Source organism: Taudactylus pleione, unplaced genomic scaffold (assembly GCF_031769625.1).
Source record: "Taudactylus pleione unplaced genomic scaffold, aTauple2 ptg000018l, whole genome shotgun sequence".
NCBI lineage: Eukaryota > Metazoa > Chordata > Amphibia > Anura > Myobatrachidae > Taudactylus > Taudactylus pleione.
In genome coordinates, this window is record NW_028284420.1 from 19918072 (window position 1) to 19938650 (window position 20579).

General features: G+C 42.4%; 1 protein-coding gene across 1 annotated transcript in view; it reads left to right on the forward strand.

The window, feature by feature from the left end:
* COL20A1 (collagen type XX alpha 1 chain) overlaps positions 1–20579 on the forward strand; it is a 206761-nt gene that overhangs the window by 22227 nt on the left and 163955 nt on the right. The window contains exons 3-6 of the mRNA XM_088442024.1: positions 9955–10065; positions 10138–10281; positions 11221–11337; positions 12011–12142. Of these exons, the coding sequence (XP_088298150.1) occupies positions 9955–10065; positions 10138–10281; positions 11221–11337; positions 12011–12142 (504 nt within the window). The remainder of the gene's footprint in view (positions 1–9954; positions 10066–10137; positions 10282–11220; positions 11338–12010; positions 12143–20579) is intronic.

Sequence of the window (20579 nt, forward strand, 5' to 3'; positions counted from 1 at the left end):
ACCCTTATTCCTGTATTTAGGGTGAGGGGTTCAGTTCCACTCAGTTGGTCCCAGGGGCAGACTGGGAGCCTTCCAGGGTTCACTAACCTTTCTGGAAACACCAGATATTTACCACATGGATTATATCCATGAGTAGACACCTGATACAGCCACAGCAACTAAATTACTACTTATCAGCCCGGTCCTGACTTGGAACTGAAAACCCAAAATGTGACATAAGGTTCTGTGCTGCTTATACCTTCTGTTTTTATGTGCTATAAGTAAACAAGAAGGCATCAATTGTACACTCTGTGTTTACTGATTTACAAAAAGCAATCCTTTAAATTTGCTTGGAATGGGAAGCCCCCAAGAATCAAGCAAATGATCTTTAGAAAGCCTTTTCCAGCTGCGGGTAGGGGGTCTCTTGACTCCATACTTTACTACTGTACTGGGCTACCCATGTAGCAAAAACTGCACAACCTTTGCTCCTCCAAGTACAATTGCTTGGGTACTGTAGATATTGAAACTAAAGCTTTTGCCATCACATCCCTCTCCAATTTGCTATAAAAGTGTGGGATGTATGCCTATCTAAATTTCATCTATCAACTGCCATTTTCCCTATTACCCTCTTTTTTGGATAGCCCCAGCTTCCCTCTGGGGAGCACTTCTGGGTTCTCAGAGCTCTGATCCATCATTGGTTTTAAATATATAACTCATCTCGCCGACGAGGCTCATTTTGTGTCTATGGCACTCTCTAACAGAGGTATCCATTGCTGGGTCCAAGACTCTTTTGTATTTCCAGGTCAGACATTTTGTCAACTCACGCCCCCAACCACAATGTTTATCGTCTACTCATTTCCTTTTAAATCATTTGTTTGCGCACCCCCCTCAAAGGCATGGTTTCCATGATATACAATATGCTCTTAGACATGACATCAGAGCTACACCATAGGCATGAATGTGGATGGGAGATGGACCTTGGTTTACCTCCAGAGGAGGACTGTTGGCAGGAAATTACAAACTGGATTTCCTGCTCCTCTGTGATCAAGGAGGCAGCCTATAGGTGTATTATCATTGGTATTACACACTTGACAAATTGAGCAAAATTTGGCCCTCTTCTGATCCATTATGATGGAGAAACTATAGCCACAGGCGAACCTTCTTCCATTTATGATGGACTTGTCCCAAGATAACTTTGTTCTGGGATAAAATTCACAAGCTTCTCAATTATATGTTGGAAATTTCCTATTCCTAAAGACCCATAGATTTTTCTTCTCTCAATTCCCCCCCCCCACCCCCTCAACATATGTCCAAACATTACTGTACATAAAATTGATTTCACATATTCTAGCAGCAGCCAAATTAACCATTGCATATAATTGGAAACAGGTGGATCTCCCTCTCCTCTTTGCAGTTAAGAAAACGCATTTTCATTCTGCTCCTCCTGGTGCCCCCACCCCTATGGAACGCCTGTGTATTTACTGTCCCTTGTATAAAGGCACCATATCCCACTTGTATCACTCTATTCTGACCCCGGAACATCCACCCCTGGCTACCCATGAACTATCATGGGAGTCGGAACTTGGATCCTCCTTGCGGAGGACACTTGGGAGGCTATTCGATCTACTGTTTTGAAGCGTTCCATTAGTGTTTCCATCAAAGAGACTTCATATAAGGTGTACTCCCACTGGTATCTGGTCCCAGACCGCTTACACCGAATATTTCCCAATGTCTCCCAGTTGTGCTGGCGGCAATGCGGCCAGATTGGCACCTTTTTCCATGTTTGGTGGGCCTGCCCAATGATCGCACCTTGGGATATAGTTATATCGCTCATATCCTCAATCGTGCCCTCACACCCTCCTCTGTCTCCGGCCTCTCTGCTCTTGTGTGCCCCAGTCTGCCAGTCATCTAAACAGGTCAACAAATTGATCCTACATATTTCTTGTGCATCTAAATACCAAATTGCTAAGGCCTGGAAGCAGCCTTCTCCACCCTCTTGTCAGGAAGAACTAAACAGGATTTGGTATGTTTCCAAAATGGAATATATAACTAGTCTTCAGAATAGGACAGTGGTCCGGTTTCATGATGTTTGGACGCCTTGGTATCTCTTTCAAAATATTCTTCTCCCTGGTCTGGCATAGTGGATGGCTTCATAAATACCCCTTTTTTTTCTCTTCTATCTCTCTTTCTTTCTCTTCTTCTTCTCTTCCCGCATATATACATTTTGTTACCTACACCCACCTCACTTCCAGCCTCTCTGTTTTCCCCTCTCTACCCATTTTTCCTGGCTCGTGTATCTGTCCATTTCTTTTTTATTTTTTTATTATTATTTGTGTTTGTGTATATCTATATACATGCATATGTTTCCAATGTTTTATGTATGACTGATAAATGTTGTTTACATACAATCATCTTTTTTAAAAATTATATTATTGTTTGTCTTAATGACTGTTTTGTTGCTTCTGTTTTCACTGGTCCTATTTCTATGGACAATTGCATTTGTATAATTTCCAATTTTCAATAACATTTTTGTGACATAAAAAAACCCCGCATTTTCATGACGCATGCATGGAGTAAATATCTTACTACCTTCATAACAGACCCAACCTCTTTTCCCAAATCTGGGCCCCCTGGCTCTTTTGGGAGGGGCTGAACTGCATGATCTCTGTGTAATTATATTCCCCTATAGCAACTACCCTGTCCCAGGGGTGTATTTAGAATTGGTACAGGGGCAGGTCCGCCTCACGGTGGGGGGGCCTGCTGCACACAGACTCCCCCACCATGAGACGGACCCGCCCCCATATCTGATGAAATGTGCTTGGCTTCCAGTGCTTCCACAGCAGTGTCATCTTTCCAGTGATAAATTTGGAATGATGGTACAGTGCCAGAGTCTTTGCTAGCTCCTGTGTGGCACCAACAGAAGGCATCAGTTGTAATAGAGACTGGCAACTTCTAAATGTTGAAAAATAGCTTGCATTAGTGAGTCCTTGCTCAGACCTGGGTGTTGATCCTACAAAGTTGAGAAACTATAGAATTGATATATTGCATATCCCCTTCAGTAGGTTATAAGGGGATGTAGTTATGAAACCGGCGGCCCCGATGCTGCCGGTCTCAATACTGACATGGAAATCCTGACAAGCAACTTAAGATAGGCGTCGAAATACCGACGCCTAACTTAATCCTGAAGGTAAGTCTGGGGTGCCCTTAGCGTTAGCCACAGGGGTGGGGGGGTTAGGGTTAGGGAGCATATCAGGGTTAGGGTTATTTTTTTCAGGGAAAAGTTAGGGTTAGGCACCCCTAGGGGGGAGGGTTAGGCACCACTGGGGGGAAGGGTTAGGGTTAGGCACTAAGGAGGGAGGGTTAGGTTTAGGCATGAAGGGAGGAGGGTTAGGTTTAGGCATGAAGGGAGGAGGGTTAGGGCTATGCTACAAGAAGGGAGAGTTAGGGGGGAAGGAGGGAGGGTAAGTATACTTACCCAACCCCTGTGGGGATACCAACCATCTGGATGAAGCTGTCGGTATTCTGACATGAGGCATTCCGACAGCTGGCATTACATACCCATTCTGGTTATAAGGCTAGTCTGTGACCATATACAGTATTTCTACAAGGCTGCAGGCCAAGTGATTTAATACAAATCTCAAAATGTTGAGATAAGTTGTAATATCTGTATCTATTTATGTCATAATCACCCATTAAAAGCAATTACATAAAATTTTGCTGTTATATCATATATATTTTTTACAGGCATTTATTCTTATATTGACATCACTTGTGTATATATTGTGCTATAAACTGAAATACACTGGGGATTATGTAATTCTACACTAGGGATGTTCGTCAACCATTGATGGTTGGCAACTATCAATGGTTAACCATTGATGGTATCACTCTTGGTGGTGGTGGAAGCTGTTTCTTCTCCATTGATGGCAGAGATCTGATGGTGATGCAGCAATTTGGTGGTGCTTAGGCCTGCCACCTATCACACCTCACCCTCATTTTCTGTTTGGCCCACTGTGGTCCCGTGTTCCTAATAGTGATGCCCGTTAATGGTTTAAACCATCAATGGTTGCCATTGCTGCTTTCCTGATATTGATGTAAGGTATCAATTGCACCAACGACTCTAAATCATTCAATGGCTGCCTTTACAGTATGGTAGCAACTTTGTCACAATTTTGTGAAATTTACCCTTTATGAGGGGTCCAGTGATGCAGAGGCAAAACTTAGATAGGGTGGATGATGCAGCTCTAGCCTCCCTGGCCCTCACTCTGCTCTTAAAAGGAGAGGTATCTTCTAAACATGTGTGTCTGAAGCCTGCAGTCACCAAGTATGGGCCATCCAGAAGGTACTGTAACTCAGCTCAGCTCTTTTCAGAATAGAACAAGGGGAGGCAGCATTGCAAGGCCTCCCTTACTTCCAGGAACTATACCTGTTGCACCCACTGCACACATATGATAGTACAGTAAGGGAATGTAACTGTAAAGACTTCTAAAACAGGTCAATTATAGGAATGAAGACTATACATGGAGAGTATGGCTAAAAAAGAAAAAGAACCACATTGCTTTAACTTTTGCTTTGCCCGCAGGAACACACAGGAAATATTAATCACTGCTGTAGCAAGTCACCTGGTCTGTAATACAGACCCATTACACTCAAACCGTAAACAGTACAATATAGTGTTTTGGTTCTACTAGGACAATATTGTACATATGCCATACTGGTGTGTGTATGGTGTGTGCAAATATGTGAGCTTTAGTGTTTTACCTAAATGTGTAATCTCAATCAGTAACTCTGCACTTGTTCAGTAAATGTGATCTTCTTTCACCATTACTGATTAAGGAATGTTTACGTATACCTTAAGATTGATCGGCCAATATATCTGTCAGTGTGTACCCATCTTTAGACCCATTCATTTTGCAGTACAATCGAGACTATTAGAGACCTGCATTCTCTGAATATGCCACTAGGTGTCACAATGACATCAACCTCACCTTTATGCAGAAAAAATGTTTCTATTGAATGATTGATTAGTGGGAGGAAAAAGGAGCTATGGGTGGTGGAGGCTTGGAGTCCTTATTAATTTTTAACTAATAGCAATCAATCATATTAGCTTTTATTAGCCCGATATGGGCTAAATTTAATTTAAATCTATTATCTGATTGGTATGGGCAAACTCTTTGGCTGGCCTTGTAAAAATTCTGTATCAGAATAAATGCTAGCACTTGTAGTTCCACGCAAACTGCTTTGCTACAGGTTGCCTTATCTTAGCATGTTGAAGTACTTTTTATGGGCAGGGTCGGAGCTAGCCCTGGTGGCACCTTTTGATGCACCTCCACCTCCTAAATTAGCAGGGTTAGGTCTAAACTAAAGTACTCTTTAGGACCTCTGACATTACAACTATGTGATCCGCAACAGGAGAGGGAGGAGCAAGGTTCAGAACCTTGGGGCCAAAGTGTACCTTCGTGTGCTCACTTCTCTCACTGCATTTCGAATATGGTGGCTCGCTTTGCTCGCCATGGTTACTATTCCCACTCTATCTCCACATGGATAGTTTTGACTCAATTCAATTGAGCGCGATGTAACTAGCGCCGAGAGATAGCTCCCGGGTCGGGGAAGGCTCATTCTCGTGCCTTAAACAGGGTTTTTTGGCGCAAGAATGGGCATTCCCTGTTCTAACTTCCCGGCGCGATGCTGTTTTCCAGGCGCGAAGGGCAGAAAACAGCCTCGCGCCGGGACTTTTGTTGGATTTCTGCTCGCATCCCCGGAAGGAAGCGAGAAGAAATCCTTAGTCAGGGTTAGCTGCGCGGTGTATTGAATAGCTCCGGGAGCTGATTCCCGGTGCTATTCACATCGCGTAGAATAGAATAGTCCCCTTAGACTACTAACTCACAGACCTTGCCCTCCCCCTGTCATCATGGGTCACATGGTTGTGACATCAGAGGTCCATCAGTCCACTTGCATCTAGCATCAAGAATTAAATGTGTCACCCATTCAGTGTTTTAGGTACCCCGTACCAAGGGGTGTTGCTGGCACTGTCAAGAGTCACTAAGGTGCAAATAAATAAAATTTTATATATATAATATTATATAGACACAGGGACCGGCACTCCTTTTAGAATACGCCAACAACTGGGGTGCTAGAGCCATAAACAGCAGGCAGAGGCAGTCTGTTTGTAAATAACTAATAGACGGGCAGCCTTCCATGGATTTGTAATTATATAACTAATAGACGGGCAGCACTCCACGGATTTGTAAATATCCTTTAAGCCTTCACATCGTGCAACGTTTCAGATTTAATAAACTCTTTTGTCAAGCCACATAATAGTTACAATTCTTACTTAAGTACTTTCAACACCCAAGTACAGATCGCGCCAGGTGGGCATCCCTCCCCCCTCTGCCAGCGTGCTGCATGACCTCACACGCCACACGTAAGATGGCAGATCAGGTGATAGCCGCAGGCTGTAGCAATAGTGAATACAATCCATCACCATAATGACAAGAAATAAATAACAAAATTCTGGCTCCACAAAAACTTATCATAATGGGATGTAGTCGGCATCCCGGCGTGCGAAATGCCAACGGTCTGAATACCGGCGCGGAAATCCCGACAGGTCGGGATCTTGGCACCAGTATCCTGACCGCCAGCACCCCGAAGGTAAGTATCAGGATCTTAGGGGGAGGGTTAGGGATAGGCACCAAGGAGGGAGAGTTAGGTTTAGAGTGCGGGGATGGGGAGGTTAGGCACTAGGGAGAGGGTTAGGGATAGGCACCGAGGAGGGAGAGTAATGTTTAGAGTGAGGGGAGGGGGAGGTTAGGCACTAGGGGGGAGGTTAGGGTTAGGTACCGGGGAGGGTTAGGGTTAGAAAAACACTTACCTGTCTTTCCTATGGGTGTCGGGATGCTGCTGTCGGTATTCTAACCAGCTGCATCCCGACAGCTGGGATTTCATACCCAACTCATCATAACACTAGATGAATAAAGTCATAACCTAAACAGCTAAGTTACTCAAATTCCTCAGTAAGCATATTGAATGTAGTTATGTATAAATATACTTTTGTAAATAAAGAACTGCATCCATAACAACAGATCTTAACTTATATTGCAATAAAGACCCAGTTGACTACACAGACTAATACAGTCCAATATTCATTAGCTATGGTATAATTAATTACAGAACATAGAAAATGTTCGCAGAACAACATAAGGTAAACAATATAAGTAAATGTTTACTGATAGGAAACGAGAACCCAAATGTAAGTTGTTATGAAGGGATGTAGTCAGGAAGCCGACGGTCTAAATGCCGACCGGCAGCTTCCCGACTGTCTAATCCCGGCAAAGTACCAATGATAGGCTAGGGGAAGGGGGGGTTAGGGTTGGGCATCCCCAGGGGGAGGTTAGGTTTAGGCACCCCCCCGGGAGACTTGGGTGTAGGCTGCGGGGAGAGGGGGGTTAGGTTTAGGCACTTGGTGGAGGTTAGGGTTAGGCACCCCTAAGGGAGGGTTAGGGGGGAAAATAGGGTTAGTATACTTAACTTATTAGCGATCGGGTTCTTCACCTCTGCTGGGCTTCCGCATGCGGCCGGCTGTATTACCTACTACACCCGTTATGAAAGCTCCCCCCCCCCTGTAATATTTTGTAATGAAAGCGGGAAAAGCAGATGCACACTCTTAAGCACTAGGAACACTTAATATCACAAAATATACAATAAACTGTCAATAAACATGGTTTTAAATTGAGGTTCTTGGTACATATTTGGTCAAAGATGTTTGCCCACCTACCACATCAAAGTGAACCTCATCAGGGACCCACCTGGGTCCTGTGCATTGCAGTACACACATGTAATGGGCGCTATTACAGGTAAGTCCTAGATACATTTATACAATGTGTCAGTATTAGGGATGTTAGGGACCCACCTGATGAGGTTCACCTTGATGCGGTAGGTGGGCAAACATCTTTGGCCAAATATTTACCAAGAACCTCAATTTAAAACCATGTTTATTATATATTTTGTGATATTAAGTATTCTTAGTGCTTAGAGTGTGCATTTGCTTTTCCCTTCTATTTCTGCTGTAGAACTACAGATCTCAGCAAGGTAGCACCTCATATTGTGTTTAAATTAGGATGTGCAGCCCAACCCCTCTTTCCTTTTATTCAATATTTTGTAATGGCCAAACACAGTCTAGCGACCTTGAGATATAAATTAATTGATCATGTACTGTACCGCAGTCAGGGGGGGAGACAGAGCCGAAAACCTGTTGAAGTTAGAGCCTTCTTGGATCTACCGTCTGAATACTGTGGCCCCGCTGGGTGTAAATGAACAACTTAGTGTATCCTGCTTTTTCTAACAACTTACATTTGGGTTCTTGTTACCTACCAGTAAACATTTACTTATATTGTTTACCTTATGTTGTTCTGCAGACTTTTTCTCTGGTCCGTAAGTGGTACTAATTATATCATAGATAGTGAATATTGGACTGTATTAGTCTGGGTAGTCAACTGGGTCTATATTGCAATATAAGTTTAGATCTGTTGTTATGGAAGCGGTAATTTATTATAAGTATTTTTATATAGAACTACAATCAATATACTTACTGAAGAATTGGAATAACATAGCAAATAAGGTTATGCCTTTATTCATCTAGTTTTCTAATTGTTTGTGGAGCCAGAGTTTTGTTGTTGTTTATTTTTTGTCACTATAGTGATGGATTGTATTCACTATTGCTACAGCCTGCGGCTATCACCTGACGTGTGATGTCATGCCCGTCCGGCGCGATCTGCACTTAGATGTTGAAAGTACTTAAGTAAGAATTGGAACTATTATATGCCTTGACAAAAGAGTTTAATAAATCTGAAACGTTGCACAATGTGAAAGCCCCCGAATCATTTGGTCTGGCCCTTTGAGCTTTTTTCTCGATAGCCTCATCTGGCTATCAGGGTGCCTAGAATGGTACCCCGCAGCCAGAATCTATGCAGCAGTGTCGCCTGGAGCGTCCTTAGGACACTTCAGATGGTCACACCGCTGCCCTTGCGGCTCCCCGGAGCAACCTGAGGATGCTCCGGGCATTGCTGTAATCACCGGTAATTGTGGTCCCACCCTCGTGTGACATCATACGGAGGGGGCCTGGCCAACACCGGGCCCACGAATATTATATATATATATATATATATATATCTATATCTATATCTATATCAAAATGGCCCTCGGCAGTAAAAAAGGTTCCCCACCCCTGGCTTAAAGGATATTTAAAAAATCCGTGGAGTGCTGACCGTCTATTAGTTATATAATTACAAATTAAAGATTGTACTAAATAGAAATAAAAGTGACAGTTATTAAATATACTAATAACAAATATTTGATAAAAAATTGTGTGTGCACAGACTGCTGCCGTTGGATACAGGATTGTCACCTGTGTCGCTAGAAGAAAACGCAACTGTCTAGAAGAAACAATAACAACGCAATACAATGTGCAGACACTACCAAAAACAAATCCTAAAAACAATTTGTGTGAGAATATGTAACAATGAAAAATATTTATTACTATGCAGATTCTTAAACCACAGGAAATATCCATGTATAATTCATATATCTCCATAAATGAGGTCATTTAGGGTTATAAAAAACACACTTTTCTGTACTAAGACTACAAAGACCTGAGTAGCTTTATATTGAGTGCTTGAGATGTCTAAGGAAATAAAGTTCCTCTATATGAGCAAAATGAAATGGTTTAGTTACCAGTTTCACGAATACAGTCCATAGAAAAGTGACTGGTGAATTACTGAAAGAATAAAAGCTAGGTCAACCTAATGGCTAAGGGGGGCTCAGCTCTGCCCTGTTTGTGTGATCCATTGTATTTTGCATGACAAATTACTATACTATATTTTAAAATATAATTTCAGACCGTTTCTAACATTATTTGGTTTAGCACAGTTTGGGTCACACTCATGTCTCTAGATAGAGTATTTGTCGTCCAATTTGCAGGCTCTGGACGGATAAGGCTGGCAGTTCTGGCCGAGGACAGGCTCCAAATGAAGTGGAAGGAGACAGAGGGGCTCAGCAATGGTTATAAAGTTCTAGTAAAGCCAATGACAGGTAAGTATGAGGCGGGCGCTGGGCATTTTCCCTAAACCACTACTTGTCGTAAAGACCCCTTTCTCATTTTAGGGGACTCTGAACAGGAGGTGATGCTGAAAACCAAAACTCCCAAAGTAACTGTAGGAGGTCTGGACCCTGGGAAGGAATACATTCTCCAGATACATGTGATCCAGGGAGATCAAGACACTCTCATAGCCAAGAAGAGGTTTATCAGTGAGTAGATTATGCCGAATTTGGGACCTCAAACCCCATGAGCTAAAATCTATGATGAACTTCAGTTAGTTCTTTGACAGGTCTCTTTCACCAAATCTATATTTTTATATAAAAAACACCTGATAGCCATTCTCTTTCTGGGTCCCTTTTTGTACTGTATCAGCTAGAGATGCATATTTTCCTTACAATGGATACAGTTGTTTATCTGGCTGATGATATATTAAAACACGGCAGGAAAGTGCATAAGAAGCCTGAATGATTAGTCCGTGTATGTAAAAGATGCAGGAGGTCATCTAAAACACACACATCATTTTTATAATTCTGTCTGTTGTGCGTGAAAGGGTTACTGCACATATTTAGAGCTACTTACCTATGTTTTAAAACCAGAGTGGAAAGGCCCACATCTCACTATTACAAGGACACATGAAAATTCTAATGTGAGGGTTTTTGTGTTACGCAGGTGTGAAAGGGCTTTTGGGGGGAGGGGGGACACTTGAAGTATAAGGGACAGGCTGTCCTCTTCAGCAATAATACATATTCTAACAAAAAATATGTTTTATGTGCATTAGAGGGAAAACCCGATGGATGAATGAATGAATTGGACACAGATATACAAGTATGAGTGTGCTAATTTTGAGACGTTCTATTTTCACCTATGCTTTATCCTTTGATGCAGGGTGTACATACATTGGTGTAACTAGACCTAGGAGGGCCCATAGCATAATGTCCTAGGTGTGTATATATATATATATATATATCAATGTTTCTGGGGTTTGTATAATGGTGAGTGAGATGGAAGCCAATGCAGTTGTCCTGTCAGGCAGCAGAGTGGTTAATTGCACTTCTGTTTTCAGGGAAATGCTTAGAGGGTTTATGTAATATGTATTCATGTACATGTTCATAACCAATTATGTCCTTTTGCCCCTTGTATAATTGCAGTAGAGAATTTGAAAGCTCAAATCAATAATGAGAAGAAGAAATCAGAAGTGACTCCAATACCGAGGCTCTTAGAGACGGCACCCCCCTCACCTTCAGTGGGCAGCACAGCCGACACAGGTCAGCATGGATCGGGGGAGAGTAGTATTGTCAGGAGAGTCTAGGGAGTAAATATGAGCTCCCTAGTTAGGGCTGTCTATTTCCTTACCTACAATAGATGTCTACAGTTATGCTGGAAATAGCAATGCGCTCTCACAAGCACTGCCCTCTCTACCCTATGGAGTTTTTGTATAAAGCAGTGAAAAGCGTGGAAAAGTGGACCAGTGGGAAAGTTGCCCATAGCAACCAATCAGCTTTGAAGTAGCATTTAACAAGTACAGTTTATAAAATAATAGGGGTTGATTGGTTGCTATGGGCAACTTCTCCACTGGTCCATCCCTCCATGCTTTTCACTGCTTGATACAAAAACCCCACATTCTAGTCAAACTCAAATTTACCTGTGAAGTTTTTGCTTATTTTTTTATTTGTGTGTGTTATGAGTTTGCTTTCTTTCATTCCCTTGTCGCTGGTAGGGAGCATTAGGCTAAAAAATAAAAACCATGCACTGTAACAAATAATAATTTCCAGATTGCATTGGACAATATTATATTTAGGTTTCACCTAATGCACATGTAGCCTAACCTGATGAAGTGTCTCATGTTTAAGTTTCCTTCTTTGGATTAACCATATAATTGCCTGGGATGTTAATAAAAAGAACACACAATGTTTTGTATTTGTTTGTCTTTCTTACTAGAAAAGGAGCAGCTGGTCACCCTAAGCAGCAGATCACAGGGCTCTGATGGAAAGAGGTCTCCTAAACCCACCCCCAAAACTTCCACCAAAACTGAGAGAGAGGTGTCTGCTACACCGGGTACCGCACGGAAAGGTAATGCGGGTCCTACAGTGCTTTATCATCTGTAAGGCTCTCAAAGAGGCATATTCACCAAGCCTGTTTTCATAAAATTGTGCAGAAACTACAGTTTCTGCATCATTTTATGTATCACAGCTGTGTAACAAAAGCCTAATGTAGGAGATATCACAGAAAGCTGCTGCAAAAAGCTAACTAGCACTGCAGATCGCAATCTCCATTATTCTCAATGGGGACTGCAGCTTGACCCCTATGTATTGATCTCCAAAAGGCACAGCTTTTCACAGCTTGGTCCTGAAGACAAACACCATCCTCAGATGGCAGTAGCCACTTTATAGCTATAGGCATTTTCGGAAGAAAGAGATTTTGTGATCTCTCTCCCACAGCCTACGTCCAGGCCGAGGAGTTTCACAAACTGTGGAGGAGTCCTTCAAAAACACGAAATACTGCTCCAATGTACCGGGAAGTAGTTTTACAGGGACAGCACTTTATTGAAAGTGCTGTTTCTGCAGAAATTGTTAGTACATAGCAGGGATAATCATGTAAAAAATTCCCGCTGCAATATAGACTGTAAAAATGATGACACTTCTGTGATTTTTAATACATAAGCCCCTAAGTCACTGCTGTGGTTTTCCAGATTCTAATAATCAGAATGACTTGAAAGCTCTCCAAGGCATTGCGTGAGATTGAAGAGCTTGTTCTGGCTGCAGATTTTTCCAGCACCTGATAAATATCGACCTCTCTCTTTCCTGTGTTTAATCTCCCAAGATCAATTTCTCAGTAGTACTTCTGTGTCCATACTTAAACCTACACTAATCGGAAAATAAATGTAAGACATTTTACATATCTAATTATCTGAAAACTGTTAGAACAGAACTAAATCACCAGCTCGGCAAAAGAGGAACTATGAGGTTCTGGATAAAACAAGATAATAGGTCAGAACATTCATTACCTGTAAGAAACAATATCTATTCGTTCACTTCATTAAGAACATCAACTGGTTCTAAATGAAGCATGAAAATTGAAATACTGGCACATGTGTAAACGGCTTCCTGTGTTTCCTTTATTTCTACCAGCAGCAGCTGCATCAAATTATCAACTAAGCATAAACATCAAAGGAGAATAAACTTTGGCAACACAGCCGTGTTTTATTGTATCAGAAATCTGTGTTCATCTTCCAAAATCAGCTAAAAAACATTGTAACCAATGTTCACTATCAACATATGTAGCAGACAGCATGCCCATTCTGTACTGACTGGCTTGTAAGGCTGCACGTGAAGGGATTACCGATGATCTTTTTCTAACCAAACAAGTTTAGGTGGCCATACATGGTGAGATTCAAAAGTTGGTCAGATCAGTTGTACGATTTCCCTTGAAAATTCTTACCTTCAGATACAGGATGATTTGTATTTAAAATGCAACTATTTCACATATAAGACCATACGATTTGATCAATCACATCACATAATGTGTGTCAATTCCTACATGATCAGTTGAGATCTCTCTGCAAAACCATCTGATCTGCGATCCAACTAGACGACGGCGGGGATGCGCATCGGGGTCGCAGAAGACTCAAAATACAACTATTTTCAAATGATTGGTCTGTCCAACCTGTAGAAACTGCCCAAATCGTGTGATCAATCGTCCCGTGTATGACCAGCATTTGTTTTAGGCAGGGTGAATAAACCTCTTGGTTACTTACAATGCACAATTGTAGTGATCTAATCCTGCACAGCCTTACAAGGCAGGAAAAAATATGCCTGCTGCCTGTTACGCATGTTTAATAGCGAGGAAAGGCTGTCATTTCTAAAAGTACAAAAGGGCAGCACAAATCCCATTTTGTGTTACTAGTCAGTTACATTTGCTTGGATGCGAAATTTAGAGTCTCTTGATCGGAATTTTGCAGATCTCGGGTATGCCTGGATGAAGGCTGTCCAAGCGTATGATCCCTTAGTTATGTACAGCATTCACATGCAACAATGAGATTTCATTTTGTGGCAAGAGGTTATTTATATGATATTGTAGGGGCGGTGAATGAGTAAGAGGCTTTTCCTAGTTTTGATTGGGGGTTGAAAAGCATTTTCATTCCCATGCAAGGGGGCAAATATACTAATCTGCTGTTTTTAAAATGGGTGGTGTTGCCCATAGCAACTAATCAGATTTCTGCTTAAATTATCAGAGGGGTAAGGATATTGAATTAGAACCTCTATACACTCCTGCCTATACCTTCTAATATCCTGCCTATACCTTCTAATATCCTGCCTATAAACCTCTAAGGATGATGCTATTTTGCGTACGCAGTCATATAGTAAATAAAGACTCCAGACCTTGAACCTGTGGTTCAAAGCACAAAGTGATATTTCAAGTAAAAGTACAGTCAGTTACACGCTATGATCTAAGTACAATTTAGCGCAAAGAATTATACAGACCCAAGTACAGTTATACATACACAGCGCTCTGGACCAGATGTCGGCATCACCAAGAAACCCCGTCAATCAGCATTCAGCAAGAAGACCAGACACCCAGGGTCAGAGCACACATATTTATACCCCCCAGAAATAGACAACACAATAGAGAGGCTTGTCGCTGATGCCATTGGTTCCCAAGGAGGATGCATCTGTTGCAGATCATTTAACAGGTTGATTCAAATAGACACAGTCCAGCCTCTAACAACTGGTTGTCTCTGGTTTCCTGCCTCATGCACATCCTAAAAGTTGGTCATATAATGTACATTTCGTTGCTTTAAGTCTCTGCGGTCCATAAGTTGAGAATGCATGTTGCGATCTTCACACCGACGATACCGGGAAGCTCTGGAGAGGGTGCAGATCAGTATAATACCAAGCACTGCATACTTATCATGTATTAAACCTGAGCTACTAAATAACCTTTATTTCACAGCAATTATAATAAATGAACAAACTTGAATCTTATATTTTAAAGCTTATGGAACCTTGTATGTCAATATGTAATGTATAAGTATGTGGGGTTTGATAGAAAGACGCTAGTTAACTTGGGGAAGATGCATGCGCATGAGGCTAATAAACAGCATTTTCATACAAGATCTTATGCATTCGCTAAAGTGCGACTAGTTAACAGCGCAATTGTGCGTATTTATGTGTGTATGAGAAATGGTGTAAGATGCTCCTAGTAACATCGCCATATGTACTTAAGTGTGAGTTTAGCTAAAATGGCGCTGGGCGGCCATACGCAAAATGGCGTTTTGCTATCTGATTTACAAGATGGCGTCTTGTGGCCAGTCGCAAGATCGCATCGTTACGATCTAATTTTAAGCTGATCTTGTCTCAGCCATTTATCCAGCTTCGACAGTCCACCCTTTGATAGCGAACAACATGCTATCACAATCTGATTTTAAAAATTAATTTAGGCTTACATTTATATGTTATTTAAGGTTATTTTGGGATGGCACAAGGTGGTTCTTAATCCATCAATAATGTGTCTCTGAGTGGGGACATAAAACTATTATTATACGCACACCGCGGATCTTGGAAGATCACGTGAAAGGTGTGGGTATACACCAGTCCTATAAAGGCAGTCTTGAAGGGGAATTTGAGACTTTACATTATCTGTGGTGTTTTAAAAATAACATTTCAATAATACATTCTATGCATGTCTAAATATAATACATTAGATGATGGTATTTCCTAGTTCAAGGTTGTAATGCAGTTCTATATTTACCTCAGTATTCATATTGCCATTACTGACCACCATCATAATTTCGTTCTTTCGTTTTACTCTATTTTTAAATTTTCCACACTTCAACACAATAGGAACACACTGGACACATAGGCCAATTATTATGATGACAATCAGTATAAGGATCAAGAATTTACCTATGTTGGCGATCACTTCCTGGACCCATTCCCCTAGGCCTGAGAACCATTTCACTGGGTTCAACCATGAGACCCATCCTTCTATCTTCTCCCCTACTTCAGCCACTGAAGCATTATGGTTCTTACGAAATTCCCATTTTAGCTGCAGAATTTCATCCATCTTCAGGTCTATCACCTCCTTGGGGTCACTGTTATCATTGGTGACATAGGTGCAACATTTTACTCCAAATTGGGTGGCCAAAGTTACGCAGTACCCTCCAGTAACAGCAGTTAAATAATTTAACACTAGTCTGTGTTGCACCAGTTCTTTCTTATATGCTTGCAATTCTCTCCCTGTATACCTGAACGTGTCATCGTACATCTCGGTGATATTATCTATCAATTTAGCAAGTTCCTGAATATATCTAAAATTTAATGTACCCTGAGCGATTCTGGTGGGATCCAGTGTGACTAAAACTTGGAAGCCAGTTGTCTCACTAATTAACTGAGTGGCTTTATGCACGTCACCAGGTATCATATTTAGTTTGCCTCTGTGTTCATACTGCATGTGAAGATATGGTGATGGTGTGTTTTTATGGATACCGAGCATTTCAACATGTGTGAGGGTCATAACTTCTGGGACTACTCTTCCCAGGTAACACAAACCTTCGGAACTCGGGGAGAGCCACTTATACGCTTTTCTTTCACATATAAAATATACATTATCAGGGAGAACATAAGGAATTGTATGCATCATTATCATTAAACACATTTCCCTTGCAAACAATCCTATTTCTGGGTCTTCCATCTGGTACATGCAAGTCTCTGGTTGTATTATTTTAGCACAATAACCATCTGGTACCTTACCAATAATTTCTTTGGTGGAACTCAGGACCTCATTAAGAGCCGGTCGCACAGAGCGTGCAGTCGGTCTGAATGAGGGGAGGACCTCTTGAATTTTCAAGACGTCTTCCTTTGCGGTGGTAAGGCTGTGGGTTAACACCCACAGCCTAACGACCGCCTAAGGTGATGGTCGCGATGGTCAAGACCATCGCGACCATCGGGGCTTACAACAAGACCCTAGGGTAGGGTCTCCCTTGTCGTAAGCCCTGGAGAGCTTTCGGCTCTGTCTGAGCCGGAAGCTCTCCACTGACATCACTAGTGATGTCGGTGGGGCCGCCCCCAAATGGTAGGCATTCCCATGGGAATGCCCCCATTTGGGCTGCCACCCCCCCGGCCCGCCTTCCAAACTGGGCGAGCTGTCAATCAACATCGGCAGCTCGCCCCCCTTTGGTCATAGCGGGTCTCACGCCGTCGTGCGCATGCTCTGTGGGGGGCCATCGACCCGGTCCGAGCGCATCGGCGCTAACGACCGGGTCTGAATCACCCCCTCAATGTGTACCGGTACCTAAAATGTTTCCCACTAGATTTAATTGAGCATAACAGATCATGGTTTATGGACTCATATCAGCTCTCTGTGAGAAGGTCATCGTCTGATTATTCCCCGTCACTTCCCAACTCCCGGGTTTATTTGGGTTGGTTATGTTTAAACACAAAAGTGATCTATCTACTTGGAATTGATAGTTTGAAATGAGGTGGTTTGGATGAGAGGAATTTTCCATCCAATGTTTTCCCTTTTTGCAATTCTAAAATTTCCGTGATATTCAGCGGAAATGGCACCAACCCTACATTATGCTGTCCCTGGGGCACATGTGAACACACCCAGCAATCAGTTTGATTTAACATTTTGCCTACCATGCTATGATAATCCTCTAAAGGATACCCACCCCAGTACAGGTTATATTTAGGTTGGCACCGTTGGATACAGTTCTCATCAACTAGGGACCCACAAAGTTCACAAATACAGGAATCTTCAGACGATAAACCTCCAGCCCGTCCCTGAGTATCCCGAATTATAGCTCTCTTAGCGATAACAGTACTAGGATTGGTCAGACACTCCCCTGATTGTCATTGCACTCCTCCTGACTCCACTCCATCAGCGCTGCCATCAGCTCCCATCTCCTCAATTGGTCCCCCATCACAGAAACCGGATATCCCTGAGCCAACCAGAATGGTGAAAACTCTGGAAAAGAATATGAAAATGAACACAGCAGGCCAGTCCATTGTCACAACAAAGACCTGCAATTTTTTTTAGTTCAGGTATCTCACTACAACCTTTTCAATCCTCCCGGAACAAGCTCGTGATAGATAGGTCCACGCTATCAGCCTTGTCTCCGACTTGTTTCTCCACCAGTTGATTGACCTTTTTGAAATGAGTAGAATGGACCCAGGTATCTCTCTCAACCACCTTCAAAGATGTAGTACTTGTCAGCAGCACCTTGTACGGACCTTCCCACCGATCAGTTAAACAACCTGAACGCAAGAAATTTCTGATCATAACATATTCTCCTGGTTCAACATCATGACAGTTAGTTTCAGGCATATCATTGGACAACAATTTCAGTTTCTGCTGCTGTTGTTTTAACTGCTTACTCATTGATATAAGATACCTTACAGTTACCTCGTTGTTACCCTTCAAGTCTTCCTGTGGACTTATAATCAAATGAGGTTGTCTACCGAACAGTATTTCAAATGGGGACAGATTTAGAGGGGGGTCTAGGAGTGGTCCTTATGCTATGTAGGACCAAACGCTTTTGGCCATCCTAGTTCAGTCTCTGCCATGATTTTACTTAACTTATTTTTAATAGTCCCGTTCATCCTCTCTACCTTGGCACTGGCTTGCGGTCGGTAGGGGGTGTGAAGTCGGCTATTAATACCCATCAGCTTACACATATTTTAAAAACATCACCTGTGAAATGAGTACCCCTGTCACTCTCAATGATTTTAGGGATACCGTGCCTGCATACAAATTCCTGAACTATTTTCTTGGCAGTAAACACAGCAGTATTAATGGCCGCTGGGTAGGCCTCAACCCAATTAGAAAATACGTCCATGCACACCAATACATACTTGAGTTTCCTGCAGGGTGGTAATTGGATGAAATCAATTTGTATCACCTGGAAAGGTCCATCAGTCGGTGGAATGTGGGATGGTTCGGTAGGGATCGCTTTCCCTATGTTCTTCTTCAAGCAGGTCAGACAGGACATTGCTATCTTTTCTGCTTGTGAAGAAAAACTTGGTGCGCACCAGTATGCTCTCACCAACTTGCACATACCTTGCTTTCCCAGATGAGTCAGACTGTGTGCTGCCTCAGCCAGGCTGGGGTAATATGCCTTGTCCGTCCCTCCAGAGCCCAGAGGACTCTTGCCCACATCCCTTGGACTTCCAGATGGACTTTTCCTGAGTTGAACACAAATTTTGCATCTCAATTAATTTCAGCATGTCAATTGTTTGAAAAGACATAATTTGTTCAGTTGGAGAAAACATTTTTAACCCTGCTGCCCATTTTGCAGCTTCATCGGCTCTGTTGTTGCCCAGTGACACCGGATCATCCTCACATGTATGGGCTTTAAACTTAATTACTGCCACCGCTTTGGGAGTGTGTCGGGAATGTGAAACTGGTGTGCCTGCTGCTGTCACCAGCCCGAACGCATACCTAGAGTCAGTGTAAATGTTAGCAGCCTTGCCTGCTGCCAGTTCACATGCTCTAGTTAGTGCTAATAACTCTGCCACCTGGGCTGAGTGAGGAGGACCAGGAGGTTCAGCTTCTATGATGTCTGTGTCATTTACAACAGCATAACCTGTACATAATTCACCTGTGTCTGTTTGTCTATGACAACTCCCATCCATGTAAAAAGTCACATCTACATTCTCTAAAGGTGTGTCATGTATGTCAGGTCTAGCAGTAAAGGTCTGATTTGGATATTCCATACAATCATGTGCATCATTGTGTCCGCTGAACTCACCTCCCGCCAGCAACTCGTCTCCTTCCATCCTTTGTACATCATGTTGTACATATGGTAAATACGTTGCTGGATTCAGCGTGCTGCAACGTTTAACAGTGATGTTTGCAGGTGCAATTAGAGCTAATTCCCATTTGGTAAACCTAGATGAAGAAACATGTCTGGTTTGGGCAGAGTTCAGCAGACCAGATACAGCTTGGTGAGTGTAGACAATCATATCATGACCATACTACGTCCTCACTTTTACTCACCAATAGAGCGGTAGCTGCTACACTTCTCAAACATGTGGGGAGTGATCTTGCCACAGTGTCCAATTGGGCACTGTAGTATGCTACGGTCCTACTGGCATCACCATGTTTTTGTATGAGGACACCTGCAGCACAACCATCGGCTTCCGTACAATACAAATCAAAAGCTTTTTCATAATCAGGTATTCCTAATGCAGGTGGTTTTGTCAGACTATCCTTAAGATTAAGGAAAGCCTGCTCTGATTCCTCTGTATGACACGATCGGGCTTTGAGGAAGAGACTGTCCTGCAAAGGCAAGGCCAAAATAGAAAAACCTGTCATCCACATTCTACAGTATCCACACATTCCCAAGAAGGTACGAATTTGTTGTTGATTCTGCGGAAGTGTCATGTTCTGTATGGCCTGTATTCTGTCATTTGTGAGATGTCGTAACCCCTGAGTTAGGCAGTGTCCCAAATATTTTACTCTGGATTGGTACGGCTGTAGTTTGTCCTTAGCAACCTTGTGTCCTGTA